We start from the raw sequence: 16,985 nt of genomic DNA, 5'->3' as shown, positions 1-16,985 counted from the left end.
AAACATGAGAAAAACAATACTTACCATCTAGGATTGCAGGCAACACCTGCTGCAAATAGTTCTGGAATTGGACACCTAATGACCTTGGGAAATACTGCAAAAGAAATTCAATTAGAAGGCAATAATAAAAGACTTCCTATAAAACAAATACTACCAGAACATACACCAAATAATCAATTTCTTCTCCTCACCTTGAAAAGTGTCAAATAACCATCACGCACGGATGCTTTTTGATGAGAACAGTTCCGAATGATATCAGGAAGTATCTTCTCAAAATAATCCTTTCCTAGTGCAGCCAAAATCTAGAGAAGAAAAAGACAACAGCCTCTCAAAAACTACATTCAAATAAACACAGGTCTCAAAAATGACACAAACAAAAAACAGACATCATCGAAGTACAAGTGTTGTAATGACAAAACACAAAATGCAACTAAAGTCCAGACATTTATGCAGCAACTAAACAAATGTTTTAACAGTAATGCCTAGAAGGGGGTCTGGGTCTCTACACACTCATGCTGTTTTCAGATTCAGAAATTAAAATCCTAGATTGTATTTGGCAGGCCAATAGCACAAGTGTTTGGGTGCACAGTGTCTATGTCAAGTCATAGCAACACAGATAACTCGCATCATTCTGCTGAAAATACAAGCTTTGATCCCAAGACTGCATAACAGTGTAATCAATTACTTAATTCAGACCCAAAATTCCGGCCTTGTTTCCATTGATTATATAATATAGAAAGGTTATAGTAGTTTTTTGTTCTCATATTCGTCGTTCATATTGAATTATATATTTCTGTTATTTCCTAAAAGACAATTCGATTTTGAAAATACGACTGCTATTATTCGAACAAAATCAAGGTCACTCAAGTTGGTGGTTGATGCGAAATTATATGAAAAACTTAGACATGAACCAATTAGATGCTGATGATTAATATAAAAAAAATCAAAAAAGAGTTAGAATAAAAAGAAAAACAACGAAAAGAAAAATCAAACACAAATAGTAAACTCTAACCTCACTTAGTCCTTGAGCAGCTCCAGAGCGTTCAACGTTACTACCATCAGACTTAAGTGTCTCTAACAACCATGAAACAAGATCTGGGAAGTTTTCTTCTCCCATTCCTCTTATGAGAGAACCAAGGGCCCTTGCAGCAACAGACCGAACTTCAGGGATTGGATCCACAAGAACCTGTTTCATCAGGAACATGGAAAGATAGTAAATTTGTCATTCTTCTATAAACAAAAATGTCTTACAGATAGAAAACCATGTACAGGAAGCAAAATGCCTATAAGATATATATCCGTTGGGTCAACATGTAAGATTCTAGAGTGTAAAATGGTACCTTTTTTACTTCAGGAAGGAGTAAACCTATGTAAGGAATCATATCCTTCGGTTCAGTCACTAAAGAGCACATGTTTCCAACTATCTGGGCAGCTTTCTTTTTAGTTTCAGCACTCCTCTCTCTTAGCCCTCTATGAACTATTGGTACCAACAGTGCGAGTGAAGGAGCATCAATCGAATTGATAAATGTTGTCTGCAACCAATGAAACACATTTAAAGCTATTTTATTTTAAGGGGGAAAAAAAGGAACAGATGCATAAATCATAACAATTAATAGTAAAGTTCACATCCTTACTTGGAGAAGAATATCAAGGGAATGCTTCGTGTAGTCATTGGGGTCTGTAAGGCCCATTAGAAGTGTTGGGACAAGAGCAGCAATTTCTGGATTTTTAATGACATTCCCAACCTAGAAATAAAACAAAGACGTGATTACAAGAGCACAAAAAAACTACACAAGTACGCAAAAGTGAATGAGCACTAAACTAATAACACAAAGTACGACCTGCTGAAGGGCTGTTTGCCCCGCTGACTGAACTTTAGGATGGGTGTCCGTTAGCACCTGCAATCATAGAGTAATTTTAACATTGAGACTTTTATGTCTCCTCAAAGACGATGAAGTTACCAGTCAAATCAAAACTAGGAAGCCATAAGGTCATAATTCATTAAGATATACCTCTGTCAATTTTGGCACAATCTTAGGAAGGCATTGAGAAAGTTGCTGTGGAGCACAGTAAGCCATAGCACCAAGAAGTTGAACACTACTTTGCTTTGTTCGCCAAGCTTTATCTTCAAGGCCCTATGGTAGTAACCACAGTCAAAATTGGCAATCAGACAATATGCTATACAACCACCTTAACTTTAAAAAGATGAAAAGAAATTAGACCTCAGCAAAATTATCCAATTTTTCAGAAAAGGTACAAAAATTTTAGACCCTTAGAAACAATTGCATGAAAGACAATCGTGACTGGTTCAAGAAAAGAATCCAAATTTCATGCTCGTACATTAGGCAACCCCCTATCCTCTATTATTATCACAAAAAAGAAAAAAGAAAAAAGAGGATACTACAATAAAGCTCTCACGCAGCCCTGTAAAGGCACATGAGAAGCTCCTCAACAAAGGAAACCTGCCTAGTCGAAACATAACACACAACAAAACCCTAGAGACTGAGCAAACCCACACAACCTAATCAGGTTCAATGGTCCATAAAGCCAAAGCATAAACCGAAAACAAGGAAAGCATAAACCGAAAACAAGGAGCAGGAAAATAAAAAGACACAAAAATACTCAATCCTTCGCCTTCTTTCACACACCACGTGAGTGCCAACAAGACCTGCCAGACTGTCCCAAACATATGTCCAACCAAACCCAAAACCGTTTCAGCAAAAAACCACCCACTCTAGGAAGACTCTAGCTGCAATTAGGGCTGCAAATGAACCAAGCTGTTCATGAACGAGCTCGGCTCGGCTCGTTTAAACGAGCCGAGCTCGAGCTTGCATAAGCTTGGTTCGTCAAGCTCGGCTCATTTATCTTTATTTAAATTATATAATAAATATAATGTTTATATATTAAATAATATATAAATATATATAAATAATAGTATAAATACATTATTTATATATTAAATAATATAAATAATACTTTTATTTAAATAATATTTTAAAAAAATTATTGAGCCAAGCCGAGCACAGCTCGAGTTTCATTAATATCAACGAGCCGAGCCAAGCCAAGCTCGATAAGTAAACGAGCCGAGCTCGAGCTCAGCAAAGCTCGGCTCGGCTCAATTTAGTTCATTTGCAGCTTATAGGCAACACAGGAGAAACCACACCCAAAATAAAAACCCTCACAACTGTCTCTGATAAGGGCCACGTAGCATAACATTATCCCCTGGTCAGCAAGGACGCACCACGGTCAGAGCATCATTCCCCCATACACAGCCACCCCCAGCTGTGTGTGATGTAGCACTCAATAGCTAACTCTATACAGCTGCAGCAAAACCGCAACTGGTTGAGCTCAAATCGACCAGGTATCACTTCCGTGCAACTATTTCCCAAAGGAGCCGCTACTAAGCATCACACCATGCAAGAGACAAGGTCTATAAGCATGGCAGTCGCAACGTTCAACCGATAGACTGAGGCCGCTCAACCTGAAAAGACCACCAGTACCTAGTTACGCCCACTAGATTGTTGGACAGAATACCACCATCAAACACAATCGCAACTCCACCCACCCTCCATTTCATTGAGAAACCCACATTGCACCGTGATGGGACCACACATGGCACAATGCTACAAATAAACTATCAAAACTAGAACAAGGATAGAAAATGAAGCAGAGATAGACCCAACAGCTTGGAATGTCTGCAACCAGCTGAATCACTAAGATTTGAGCTGATAACAAAACAACACTCACTTGACTAGCAAAAGGATTTATTACCCACTCCAGCAGTGAAACCACAGGAAAGACCATAGTATCATAAGGACAAAACCATCAAAGAAAGAACGTGAAACACAAGGGTAAAACAAATCCAAAAGAATGATAATCATTGAAGTATATTGAAATAATTATAACGTTAAAGAAAACCATAATTGGAAAATTATGGAGATCATATGAAATACAAATCTTAACGAATAATTATTTGTATATATGGAAGGATAATCAAGTGTATCCAAGATTAGGACCTTTAGAAGTGATGGAAGGACAAGCTTCACCCCGTGAGCACTTAGCTGAGACATCATTGCACGAGCAGCACATTCAGCACCTTCTCGAACCGCAACAACTTGATCGGAGAAAGAAACCAGAAGTAATGGTAACATTTGAATTACATACCTGCAGAAAATGGAGGTCTGGAGGGATTAGATCTACAGTTTAACCAATACAGGGGAAATACTATTTTGGCAATAGTCACTGTCTACTTACGGTTCAAACAACCTTCCAAGTTTCTCACAAAGGCACTCAAATGCCAGCAGTGCTCCTTCACGGGATTTAGCAGAATTCCTGCAATTCCAAAACAATTATACTCAATTGTTCATCATTTGTAAGCTAGTTTCCATCCTAATACAGCCACAACAAAAGAAAGCGCAAGTGACTCAAACCCCATAAAATACACAGGGCCGGCCCTGAGATTTATGGGGCCTTAGGCAGAACTTTGAAAGGGGGGCTCTCCTATATATATATTATTTATAATAAAAAAAATGACGGATAAAATAATAAGTCACCAATAATTTTTTTATTATTTAGTAGCTACAAAAAGTTTCCTTACACATAATCATTAAAATTTATTTTCATACATTAAGATACGAAAAAATCATTACAAAGACTCAAAAAATATAAAATTGTTTTATAATTTAGCTATAATCGATACAAACAACATAATTTGCTAATATTTGATAACAAAATGATTATATTATTGTAATATGATATTTGATAACACAATCATAATCCACACAAATCACAATCCATTAATTATTTGATAACAAAACACAAATTATTGGGAAAAAATTGGGAGAAAAAACTAAGGCAAAATTATTAAATTAAATAATGATAAAGAGGGCGGGCAAAAAAATTAGGGCAAACAAAATTAAGGAAAATAAATTAGGGTAAAATTATTCAATTAAAATATGATAAAGAGAGAGGGCAAAAAAATTAAAATAAAGTTATTTATTCTATTAAAATCTTGACATTAGACTCTATTTGGACTCATTATATCATATATATTAGTTTGGACTAATTATATAAATTTTTAATTAGGCCTAACAATGATGATATATATATATATATATATTTTTTTTTAATTTGGCCCAACTGATTTTTTTGAGGGGCCTTTTAGACTGGGCCTCAAACAATAAAAAAAGATTGGGTTTTTATTTGAACTTTTAATATAATATAAACCTAATAAATTTGGGACTTTATTTTGGGCAAAAATTTGGGGGTCCTAGGCACCAGCCTTAGTGGCCTTAGCCCAGGGCCGGCAGTGAAAATACAGACTGATGTCTATGAAAAGAAGGATGCAACTCAACCATACATGAGTGCAGAACAGCAGTAACAAACATGTTAAAATTCACCTACTACACACCTACCACTACCACCTACTACACACTCACTTACTTCACCTACTACTCCACCTACTACTCCACCTACTACATACCTACCTCCTTTAATCTTCTATATATAGGACTCATTGTAAACATCAACAAAGCAATCAATAATACATATATTTCAACATGGTATCAGAGCAATAGGTTAGCTCTTGGTGAGCTTCCCCTTCCGGCGGGCGGCAACCTTGCCTTCACCGCCCGCCGGACCCTAACCTGTTACATAATCAAATCTCAAACAGACCGGCTTCTCCATCCTCGTCACAGGCGCCGCCGGCTTCGTCGGCACCCACTCCTTCCTCGCGTTGCCAGAACAGCCGTCTCGATCACTCTCTTCCTCTACCTTCTGTTCTCGAGTTTCCCTCAGGATCGTTGCAAAGGAAGCACGGTGTACGGCTTCAGGGGTGGACCAGCTGGAATCATGAAGTGCAAATATGTGGTGTTGACTCCAGAGTTCATTTACCCGTACAGAAATCAGGGCGGCTTTGATATGATCTGCAGTGGCAGAGGCAAGATTGAAACTCCAGAGCAGTTTCAGCAAGCTCAAGAAACAGCATTGAAGCTTGATTTGGATGGGTTTGTTGTCATTGGTGGAGATGACTCAACCACAAATGCTTGCCTCCTTGCTGCAAACTTTAGGAATAAAAATATGAAAACTCGGGTTATTGGATGTCAAAGACAACTGATGGTGACTACTTGGCAGATAGAATTATTTTTTTAGTGAGGATAAGCTCATGGACTCCAATAGCAAGGCTATCATGATGGCTTGGGAGACACCACTAATGGATGCACCTGCAAAAGCTGTTTGCTCATATTATATAAACCTTTCTTTTTTTATTCTCTTTGCTCACCCCCATATCTGACCAAACACCAATCTTCTTTTATTTTACACTTTTCTTTTATTTTAAGATATATCTCTATATGTATTTTTTATAATATATTTCTCATATCCCTACTTTTATTTTATTTTATTTATTTTATTTTTTCTATCTTTCTTTTTCCATTATCTTATTATTATTTTTTTTTATATTTCACAAAAAAAAAAAAAAAAAAAAAAAAAACCTTTACCAATTTGCACAACAAATCATATTTTATTCATCTCAGGAATTTACCCCGGTTCACATTTTCCACCACAACCACAAAAACAAATACAAAAAAAAAAAAAAAAAAAAAAAAAAAAAGACCACACAAGATCACCATCACAACAACAGATTTGTTTTCTTTTCTGCAGGCCGCCACCCACCGACCTACTCTGCCGCCGGTCTCTTCTTCTTGCCTCCGTCCTGGACGGCCCTTGCCGGTGTTGCCTCCGGATTTCCCACGCCACCGAGCACATTTACTCCCTGCTCCTCCACTGCCGCATATGGCAGTCCTCCAAATCGGAACATCACGGTGGCCTTCCGCTTCAGCTCCTTGTTTTCTGTCCTTAGCACGCTTATCTCTGCTCGCGCATCCTTATACATGCGTTGGAGCAGAGCCAGCTGGGAGTTTAAATGCTGCACCTCATTTGTCCTACTCTGCAGCCGGTTCGACAAATTTGTGACCGCCGTCATGGTTTCCACGCATGACTTCAGCGTATACTGATTAGCCTCAATATCAGTTTGCATCGCCATTTTTTGCTCCACCGACCGCATCGGAAAGTTCAATGGAGCAAAACCAGAGGTGTTTGGTTGCGGTTCACTGGCCACCGCACCAGTTATTTCTCTTGTGGGCTCGTTCAGTTCTGGAAAGAGCGTGAGCAGGTTCTGGGTAACTGGACGGGAAGAAGAGGCCATGTTTTTTGAGTTGCTAAGTGTTTCAGAGAAGGGTTGGTTTCCGGGTGTTTCAAGATTTGCAGAGACAAGCTCTCCGAGCGTTCAGAGGTTTCAGACTCGTATGCACAGCCTTCGCCTCAACCTTGTTTTAAATAGCCAGGGCCAGCCACGCGCATCGCGCGCCTCTTGCCGCCCGACAAACTGGCACGCCTTTTCATGGCACATCTTTTGATAAAGTGGGCACGCCTTTTGATGGCACGCCTTTTGAAAAAAAAATTGGGCACACCTTTTGAGGGTGCCACTTTTACAGCGGTCCGACATGACCCTATAAACTGTCCCGACATTGATTCCGGTTAGCTCCTTTATGGGTCCGACAAGACTCTGTAAACTGTCCCGACATTGATTCCGGTTAGCTCCTTTATGGGTCCGACAAGACTCTGTAAACTGTCCCGACATTGATTCCGGTTAGCTCCTTTATGGGTCCGACAAGACTCTGTGTACTGTCCCGACATTGATTCCGGTTAGCTCCTTTCTGGGTCCGACAAGACTCTGTGAACTGTCCCGACATTAATTTCGGTTAGCTCCTTTATGGGTCCGACAAGACTCTGTAAACTGTCCCGACATTGATTCCGGTTAGTTTCTACAAGGGTACGACATGACCCCATAAACTGTCTTCTACAACGGTCCGACATGACCCCCTAAACTGTCTTCTACAATGTTATGACACCACCATCCAGTGTCCTCTACCACGTTATGGCACCACCTTTCAGAGTCTTCACCAACGGTCTGACACGACCATACAGTGTCTCCTATCTTTTTTTTTTTTCTTTTTATGTATTTTCTTGTTTTGTTACTCTCTCCAAACTCAAGTTGGTTAGTTCCTATCCCCCTTGAGTTTGCGGGGGGCTGTTAAAATTCACCTACTACACACCTACCACTACCACCTACTACACACTCACTTACTTCACCTACTACTCCACCTACTACTCCACCTACTACATACCTACCTCCTTTAATCTTCTATATATAGGACTCATTGTAAACATCAACAAAGCAATCAATAATACATATATTTCAACAAAACATAAGATTGCTAAAAAAAACTGATGATACAGAACAAACCTGTCCACAAGACCTTCTTGTAGCACTGCCACAATACCGTACTTCTTAAGGCATGAAATTCCAAATCCCTTTACCACGCCAGCAAGTCCAAATGCAGCTCCACGGCGCTCCCCATATTTATCACTCTTCATTAGTTTATCCAAGAGCCGAGAAACAAGTGCTGGTGCATCTTCCTAAACCAAGGAAACAAAACGAGTGAAATGGAAAGAAAGGGTCCATTCAGCAAACATATAGTTAAAATTATAAGCATATACAACAACAATCATTAGCTAGACAATCTAACCATGACTGTAACAGCATATAATAACAAAACAAGTGCAAATAACAAAAATAAGGAAACAAATACCAAAAAAATAATCTCTACAGTCCAAGCATATGTTGAAACATAGAGGGTAACAATTAAAGGAGAAAGCAGAAAGAAAGAAACAGGAAAGAAATGGGCATTCATAGAGGTTAAAAACGGTACGTAACCATGGTACAAAGTTGTGGTATTGGTCGTTCTATCAGGGGACTTAAAGATATAGTATATACAAGGCCAAAATAAATCTAAGAAAATCATGGAAAATTCTGAATAATAAGAATAACATAATGGAATCAGAAAACAAACATATGATAGCATCTAACACCTACAGAATTGTTACAAAGTTCAGTCTTCTAAAAAATTAAATAGAATTTAGATAACAACTATTTGGTCCACAATGTACAAATAATGAAAAACAAGCTAGGTGGTAACAAAATATAAGTTTCAATAAACCAAAATCTACTACATTCTACAAGTCTATATACAATTATATCTCACAAATATTTTAAACAATGTGTGTATATGTATGTGACACATACATGACAAGTGTACCCAGTTAGGGAAGGAAAGTGTGTTGACAAGAAGACACAGACACAGACACAGACACAAACACAGACAGAACTGAGAAAGATGTTATGCCACGACATTTGGTTCGACGAGGAAAAAAATCCATGCATGGCTTGTGGGTGGGAAGGACCCAAAGCGGGTGTTCACCTAACAGATAGGATGAAAGTTAGTCTTGCAATAGAATACTGCAACAAACTTGAGCCAATTTAGCTAAATACAATACCAATCCAGGTATTAAATTCCATTTCCACATACATACTCAGTTTCAGATTGAAGCAGACAGACACTGAGATAAGTCGGCCTAACAAACTCAGTAACAGCTAAGACTTTGAGCCATGTATAAAACAGGCACAGTAATCTTCAAAAGATCAAACCCACGAACCAAAACATGCATGTTGTTCTATGATTGAAGACATAAAAATAAATAAATAAATCAAAGCTACAGGTTAACTAAAGTATCTAAGTTCTCCTAAGGTGGCTGAAAATTAAACAGAACATTCAACAAATGCTTAAACATTTGTCCAGACATCTCGTACAAGAAACATGGCTCTAACATCAAGAGTTTCTTTATATGTTTGCTGGAAATACCCAGGATAAGGCCAGAGACCTTATTGGGCATCAAAACCCAGGTCCCAGTTTATGTTTTCAGAAACCGCTATGATGGACATTGTCACATTGGTAACTGAGTAACAGAAACTAAACACAAATCATGGAAATAAGCAACAAGCCATGGCATGCAGCAATTCCTGTGAAACAAATACTGATCCCTTATTCCAAAAGCCTGTGACAAGTTCAAATGTATCCCTTGTCATTGAACAGACTGAAGCACAGAAGAAAGGAGGAAAACAACAAAAACAGTTCCACAATCCAGATCCTTCCATGAGTAAGACCTTCTACATACTTGCTTTGACTGCATTAGCGGAGATAAGCAGGTTGAGACTGCCCGTTGAACTGCTTCAGACGGAGTGTTCAACACATCCAACAACTTCTCCACAACAGCATGAACCTTGGGATCATCCTGTTCCAAAACACACTCGTCAATACTAGACTCAATAATTTAGAAAGTGCCAATATTTACATAAAAGATATAAGATATAATAATGTTCGCACCTTTTCCAGATGCTTTGCCAAAGCTCCAGTAAAAATAACTACACCCTCACGCACCAAATCATATTTTCCTTCATCAGATGCCTGAACAAAGAACACAAGCCAAATAAGAATATTGAACTGTTCGGGCAATACTATTATATGAAGATAACCTTTTAGTCCAGCCATTTTAGAAAAAAAGGAGTATTTAACATAAGAAAAAATATATACAATCTACAGTTACTAATATGCATTAGAAAGTTTGTCACTTAAAAGGAATACTAACCTTTTTGTTTAAATAGTTCTCAAAAATCGGAAATAACAAAGACACATTGTCTCTTCCATGCTTATCAATAATAATAATACCAGCATTAAGCATCCTTCCCCGAACATCTGCATTAGTATCAGCCTGCAGTTCCAAAGGTCCACAAAATGATTACAATTAAAAATACCTATCTGCATCATAGTCTAATCCTATGTATAAGAACTCTCCTAATTTGCCCATTGGGAACAATCAAACTAGTAAATGTCTATTTTAACAATTTTTCTGTTATCAAGATAATCACTATTCTTCAATTCAAGCAGCATTGTCTTCTTATTTCTTTCACTTTTTCCAATAAAAGCATTCTACTTGAAGCCACTTAACTTCAAGTAATCACCCTACTTGATAGAATAAAACATTACTCCCTCCCTCCCAAAATATTAGTCCTTTATTCCATTTTTCATTGTTCCAAAATATTAGTCTCTTTTCAAAAATTAACGACTAAAATAATATGAATTTCCTATTTTACCCTTCTTTTAAATTCATTAACAACACAAAAAGTACAATCATAACAATTGATATTCCCCCAAAAATGTACTGTCAAAGGGTAATTTTGGAAAATCATTTTTTTTAACAACAATAATTCATCCCTTTAATTTTGGAGCTCTAATTGAGCATTAATGAGGTGGAAATTCAAAAAAAAAAAAAAGGAAAAAAGAAAAACCTAAGGCCAGAACATCACATCAATGGATGAAGCCCACCCCCTAGAGCTCATAGTTTAGAGCTCCCAAACATTTTTCTTTTTTTAAAGTGCAATAATTGTACTGCCAAAAAAAGTTAGATTCTCCAAAAGGGACTATTATTTTGGGACGGAAGGAGTATTAAGTTTCATTAGGTGCACTGGAAAACAAAATAATGAGTAATGGCCATTAGAAAAGTGGAGGGACCATTTGTAAAACAGAATATTTATCAGCGGAGAAAAAATTTCTTATAATCTATCTTCTATGCAATCAACAATTCCATAATCTAATTTTCTGTAATGCACATCATGGTCTCACGGGAAAACAAAATTTGATAACCAAACACTGACAAAACAGTAGTTTCATTCACTCGACTACAATATTTTCAAACATTTCCAAACGTCTACCACAACAAAGCCAAGCAAAATGTTATGCAACCATTCACAAAAAGTAAGCACAACAGCAACAAAAATCATACCAGCGCTCGCGATATCAGAAATGTCATAACAACAGGAAGGTCTTTGGTTCTAAGTACATCTGCTGCCGAATGTAAAGCCAATGCAATTCCTTGTCTGCCTAGCCAACCAGCATCCATATTGTCCTCACCAAAGCCAACGTCACGGATATACAAAGAAAATAAAGTCGAAAGAGACTCCTGAGAATATAATCAATCCATAAGAAACACACAACAGGAACTTGTTACGAGTGTGCAGGCTGAAGTTCATCACCACCTGTATAGTATCTGGGTTTTCATCCAAAGCAGCAGCCAATGCCTCTGCAGCAGCCACACGAACATTGTAATTCACATGAGAAAGTGCTTTGAAAAGGCCAGAATAGTCTGTCCCAAAGTCATAGCCGTAACGATCCCACACATCCTCTGCCACCTCTGCAACTGCCTGAAAGGAAAGAAGCAGGAAATAAACATCACAAATGGCTTTTGCATGCAAACAACAATAACATAGCAAGAAAATAAACAAATAAATAAATGATGCAGCAAAAATTGATGCAAACAAATAAATATAGAGATATGGATTCACGTAATTTGACTAACGAAATGGCCTTTAATAGAGCTGTGTGGAGAAGAAAGATTCATGTAACCAACCCCATTTGATGGGACTAAAGGCTTGGTTTGGTTTTGATGTAGCAAAACAGCCAACGAAACAAAGATATGAAGAAAATTAAGTGCCAGAAATCAATAGTTGAGAAAAAAATTAGTGATGTGTAAGAAATCAACAGTTACTATTTTCATACACAAAGAAATGCTTCATAATCCACAACAGTGTCTTCGTATTCTTAATGTCATACGTGGAGAATAATCAAGAAACCCAGAAAGTTCTAAGCACCAGGACATCCGCAAACAGCTTTAATTTTAGGAGTAGCAAATACACAATATGGAACATTATGGAGTAAAGTTTAACTTGGAGGAGCTGGATAACAGGAGCCATACTGTCAGAAAGGTAAATGAGATGAGTCTAATGGACATTCTTTCTTTGTCCAATGTCGAATCTATCCACAAATTAGCCAGATTGCCAAGTTATACATGAACAATTCATAGGGAAAACCAGTACTCACATGCACAATAAAAATGGTCATCATTTTAACATAAATTACGAATCCAAATTCAAATTCTGTTTTCAAATTTTAGATAGTGGTTCATCGGCATAAAAGACACATGAAGAAATATAGAACTAAATTGAAGATGAAAACCAATAGCAGTGTAATACTCACAAATTTGAGGAATGGCATAACAAAAATAAAATACAAAACGACTATGTATAACAGCACAAGATTAATGAGAACCCAAGTAATATGTCAAGTGTAATATTTAAAAAATACTAACCATAATCTCCAAAACAGGAGCCACAAAGAAAAAATAACTGAAACTGAAGACCATGACAAAGTAAACAATGAAATTAGACCAAAGCCATCACACAAAGTACATTAATGATAACAATACACTTGACATCAGACAAGCCAGATACAAATGTAGTTAATAAGTTCATTGCCACTGTCCAGATATAGGTCAAAGTACTGAGATTAAGTTCAACATTAAAAAGACATCAACGAGGATGCTCCACCTTTTCCGGATCATGTAAAGCAATCCAAATGCTTGTGGCAACCTCAACATTCTGAGGAAGAGAACGGCTAGCAACAGCTGGTATGCATTTTATAGCATTTAAGCAAGCCATTCTTACATGAACATCTTTGGCATAAACTCCATAAAGAGCCTGTAGAAAGCATAATATGAAACTGAAATAAGATACATAAGATACCAACAAAGCAAATTGCAGAATCAACTAAAGAAACATGGCACATACAGGTGCCACTTCATCTGGTTGTAGACCCAGACACAACTCATTTAATGCTGATGTAATTGATGCTTGATAAGCAGGAACAACACCAAGAACATGATAAAGAACCTACAGAATACAAGGTAGAAGATATAACAACCAAATTGTAACACAAAATAATAATAATAATAGCAGCAACAACAACAACAAACAAACAAAAAAATTATATACAGAAGATTATATGCCACAATAAAAATCAAAACGTAACTGATAGCATGCGAAGCCTAGGTAGGGGTAAAACGGGATCCATATGCAAAAACAGAATTCGAAGAACATCATCATGAAGTCCTGTCTTCTTGGAAGACAACAGTATCCTCTCCATTATCTGACAAAATTTGAAGTATCACATCAAATTAGTGACAGAGCTTGTCAAAAAAATGATATGCTTAAAAAAAAAGTATATAACAATTACGAGAAGTTACCGGGAAAACAATTGTAAACGAGTCAACAGGAAGAGGTCCAGATTTACAAGAAACAGATAAGCCATTTATCACTCGCTCAAAAAGACCAAAGGAAGGCCTATCATTGGTCTCCCCTTCACCAAATGATGGAATCAGATCCCACAAAACATTAACTTCGTCTGTCACAATTAGCCGTAATGCAGTAGCAATGTCAAGGGCCCAATTACAAAGAGGAGCAGCAGTACATCTGGATAGCTTCACCATGGTTCCATAGGCCACATCACTCACAATTGGAGACCGTAGTAAAGGGTCAACAAACTTAACCTGATATTGGATTTTTAAATAAAAATAATAATTAAAATTAAAATGAACCACAAAGAATGTTAGAATTTTCAATAAAGTAATAACTGATTTACTCATGCGATTCATCACATCTTCAGAAGAATATCGACAATCAAACTGAACATAAATGGGTATGATTTCTAGTTTGTTACAGGGTTTAAATGCAGGTCAAAATCACAGACAGAGAAACGTATAAGAAAGTATAATTAGAATTCGTAAAAGAAGTATGATCGGAAGAAAGAAACATAACAATATTACCATAGCCAAATTTATGCCAATTAAAAGCCAAAAGATCAAAAAAAGAATTAGAGGCAAAAAGTATTAAAATATCAATTACCCCACTCATCTTGCTAGTATTCTTATTATCTGCTTCCATTTATGTTGATCCAGTGGGAATTTTTGTGCAAACTTTTGGTAATATTAACAACATATTACGATGATCTTTTTTTTTTTTTTTTTTTTTTTTGAACAACAAAACTTTATTAAAAAATGTGAAAGAGGACAAAGAGTCCTCATACAAAACTTTATTACGATGATCTATTCATTACTGAATTTAAATGTTTTGACATTTGTGATGTAATAATGGTTTAAGATTGATTAAATGGTATCATAGAAATTAAATTGTGTTTAAATTATAGATTGAATGATTTTTCCATGTTGAGTTAGTCTTAGTTTTTCAATAATTTTTATTGTTTGTGGATACAAATTAGCATATAACAATATGTAAAAAATATATTTTTTGCTGTATACCCTCTGTATTATGCACTCTCTTTTTCTTTTTTTTTAAATCGCCATGTGTATGTGCTGCTTAGATGGGGACAAAACAACATCTCCACATCACATACCAATATAGAATCACAAACTACAATCCCTCATTAAATTTACATTATGCATCTAATAAAAAGATATTGAAAGAAAATTTATAAGAAGTTTTGAAATTCAACAATATTCTATGCACAACAAAAACATGAAACAACTCAACTACAGCAACCCATTCAAGTATGATTTAGCCAAAGTAAACTTTATGTCTTATACTCCAATTGGATCATGAGGTGAGAAGAGAAGAAATGATCATGGAATCTTGGTGTTACGAAAAATACACAACCAATTAGTTTCTTTCTCACCAAATCTCACCACTTTTGGTGAGAAATGTAACCTACAAAATAAGAAAGTTCTCTCTGTTCATTTCTCATCATTTCTCACCTAACTTATAAACCAAACATGAGAAAAGAGTTTCCTTTCTCTTCATTTCACATCAATCACTCGAGTGAAACAGACTGTCAAAATCATAAAACTGAACAGAACAACATGAAACACAGACCAGAGAAGGAAGTTGACTATGCGTGAAAACAGGATTGGCTATGGCCATCTCCCCAAGGGCTCTCAGCATCAGACACAGATTCTTCTGTATTTCCACAACTTTCTCACGAATACATGCCTCCTCTCTAAGCTGCATCTCCCGTGCCTCTTCTTTTGCAGTCTTTCCCTTATCTGGGTTTATCAAAAATTAATATATAAATGTATATGAAGCCATAGAAACTTTAGGATGAGCATAAAAAAAAAAAATCAATGACAATATACCAGCCTTCTTTGTTGACTTTCCCATGTCTTTTTTCCCAACACTAGCATGCTCTCGCCTTACCGAATGATTAGAGTTGACATGGTCCTGGAAACAAAGACATAAAACATGTTTTAAAAGAATTGATGAGGACCAGAAAATGATTCAAAACCAAATGAAAAAGATGCATGCAAAATTACCGTATCATCATCATTATCATAAAGCCGGAAACGGCCTTTTGCTTGTTTTGTGTTCGTAGCAGCGACCGACTCTGCAATATAAACACCTTGCTCACTAGAAAGCATCCCTTCGGGTGTATGAAAAATCTGAGTAACATGGGAATCACAACAGCAAGTGTGAGAACTAATCCAGAAACAAAAACACAATTATAAATGTATAAAACTTGAAACAACTGAAGTAAGAATTGATTAAAGAAAAATAAAAGAAAAAAAAAATCATTGAAAATTATTGGAGGACATTTTAACCTATATTAACTAAAGGAACTTATATATACGAAACAAATATACTATGAAGCACGGGTACGGGTACGAGTACTGGTACGATACGGGTACGTCGATACGGTAAAATTCAAAAAAAGTAGGGTACGGATACGAGTACAGCTTGTAAAAAAATATTTATTTTTAATTTATAGTTATGTAAAATTAATTAAATGGTTTAATTTGTTAAGATTCAACCTATAATTAACATTTAATACCAAAAGTAAAAGTATAAATCAAAATTAAATGTCAATATATTTTACAAACCATAATTTAATTTTAAAAACATGCTAAGTATAAAACTAAAAATAAAAAAGAAGTTTAGTTAAAGGGGTTTTATCTCTATAATAGAAGAAAATATTGTTTCAACTGAGGTACGCTACGGCTTGGGTATATAGTAGATACGTCTGGTACGCCAAAAATTACGAAGAAAAAATTTGGGTACGTGTTTCATGTACCCGGAACGTATGCAGAAGTACTATACGACGTACCATATGCCGGAAAGTACCCGGTACGGGTACAGCATGTTTTTCGAAGTACCCATACTTCATAGCATATATATAATCACATACATA

The 16,985-nt window shown here is 36.4% G+C and overlaps 1 protein-coding gene across 1 annotated transcript in view; it reads right to left on the bottom strand.

The window, feature by feature from the left end:
- Window positions 1–16,985, bottom strand: part of ILA (putative protein kinase regulator ILITHYIA) — a 53,609-nt gene that overhangs the window by 19,793 nt on the left and 16,831 nt on the right. Inside the window, exons 16-37 of the mRNA XM_082870507.1 lie at window positions 16,114–16,239; window positions 15,937–16,021; window positions 15,677–15,846; window positions 14,035–14,337; window positions 13,821–13,937; window positions 13,580–13,681; window positions 13,340–13,489; window positions 11,993–12,157; window positions 11,740–11,916; window positions 10,546–10,668; window positions 10,284–10,364; window positions 10,075–10,191; window positions 8,306–8,478; window positions 4,255–4,332; window positions 4,017–4,164; window positions 2,013–2,135; window positions 1,842–1,898; window positions 1,635–1,745; window positions 1,341–1,532; window positions 1,013–1,186; window positions 192–302; window positions 25–94 (exon numbers count right to left, since the gene is read on the bottom strand). Coding sequence (XP_082726633.1) covers window positions 25–94; window positions 192–302; window positions 1,013–1,186; window positions 1,341–1,532; window positions 1,635–1,745; window positions 1,842–1,898; window positions 2,013–2,135; window positions 4,017–4,164; window positions 4,255–4,332; window positions 8,306–8,478; window positions 10,075–10,191; window positions 10,284–10,364; window positions 10,546–10,668; window positions 11,740–11,916; window positions 11,993–12,157; window positions 13,340–13,489; window positions 13,580–13,681; window positions 13,821–13,937; window positions 14,035–14,337; window positions 15,677–15,846; window positions 15,937–16,021; window positions 16,114–16,239 — 2,953 coding nt within the window. The remainder of the gene's footprint in view (window positions 1–24; window positions 95–191; window positions 303–1,012; window positions 1,187–1,340; window positions 1,533–1,634; window positions 1,746–1,841; window positions 1,899–2,012; window positions 2,136–4,016; window positions 4,165–4,254; window positions 4,333–8,305; window positions 8,479–10,074; window positions 10,192–10,283; window positions 10,365–10,545; window positions 10,669–11,739; window positions 11,917–11,992; window positions 12,158–13,339; window positions 13,490–13,579; window positions 13,682–13,820; window positions 13,938–14,034; window positions 14,338–15,676; window positions 15,847–15,936; window positions 16,022–16,113; window positions 16,240–16,985) is intronic.

The sequence above is a fragment of the Camellia sinensis genome, chromosome 1, assembly GCF_055761805.1.
Source record: "Camellia sinensis isolate YWXY chromosome 1, ASM5576180v1, whole genome shotgun sequence".
NCBI classification, from domain to species: Eukaryota; Viridiplantae; Streptophyta; class Magnoliopsida; order Ericales; family Theaceae; genus Camellia; species Camellia sinensis.
Note: the sequence above shows the minus strand (reverse complement) of the source record. Positions and strands in the feature narration are given on the sequence as shown.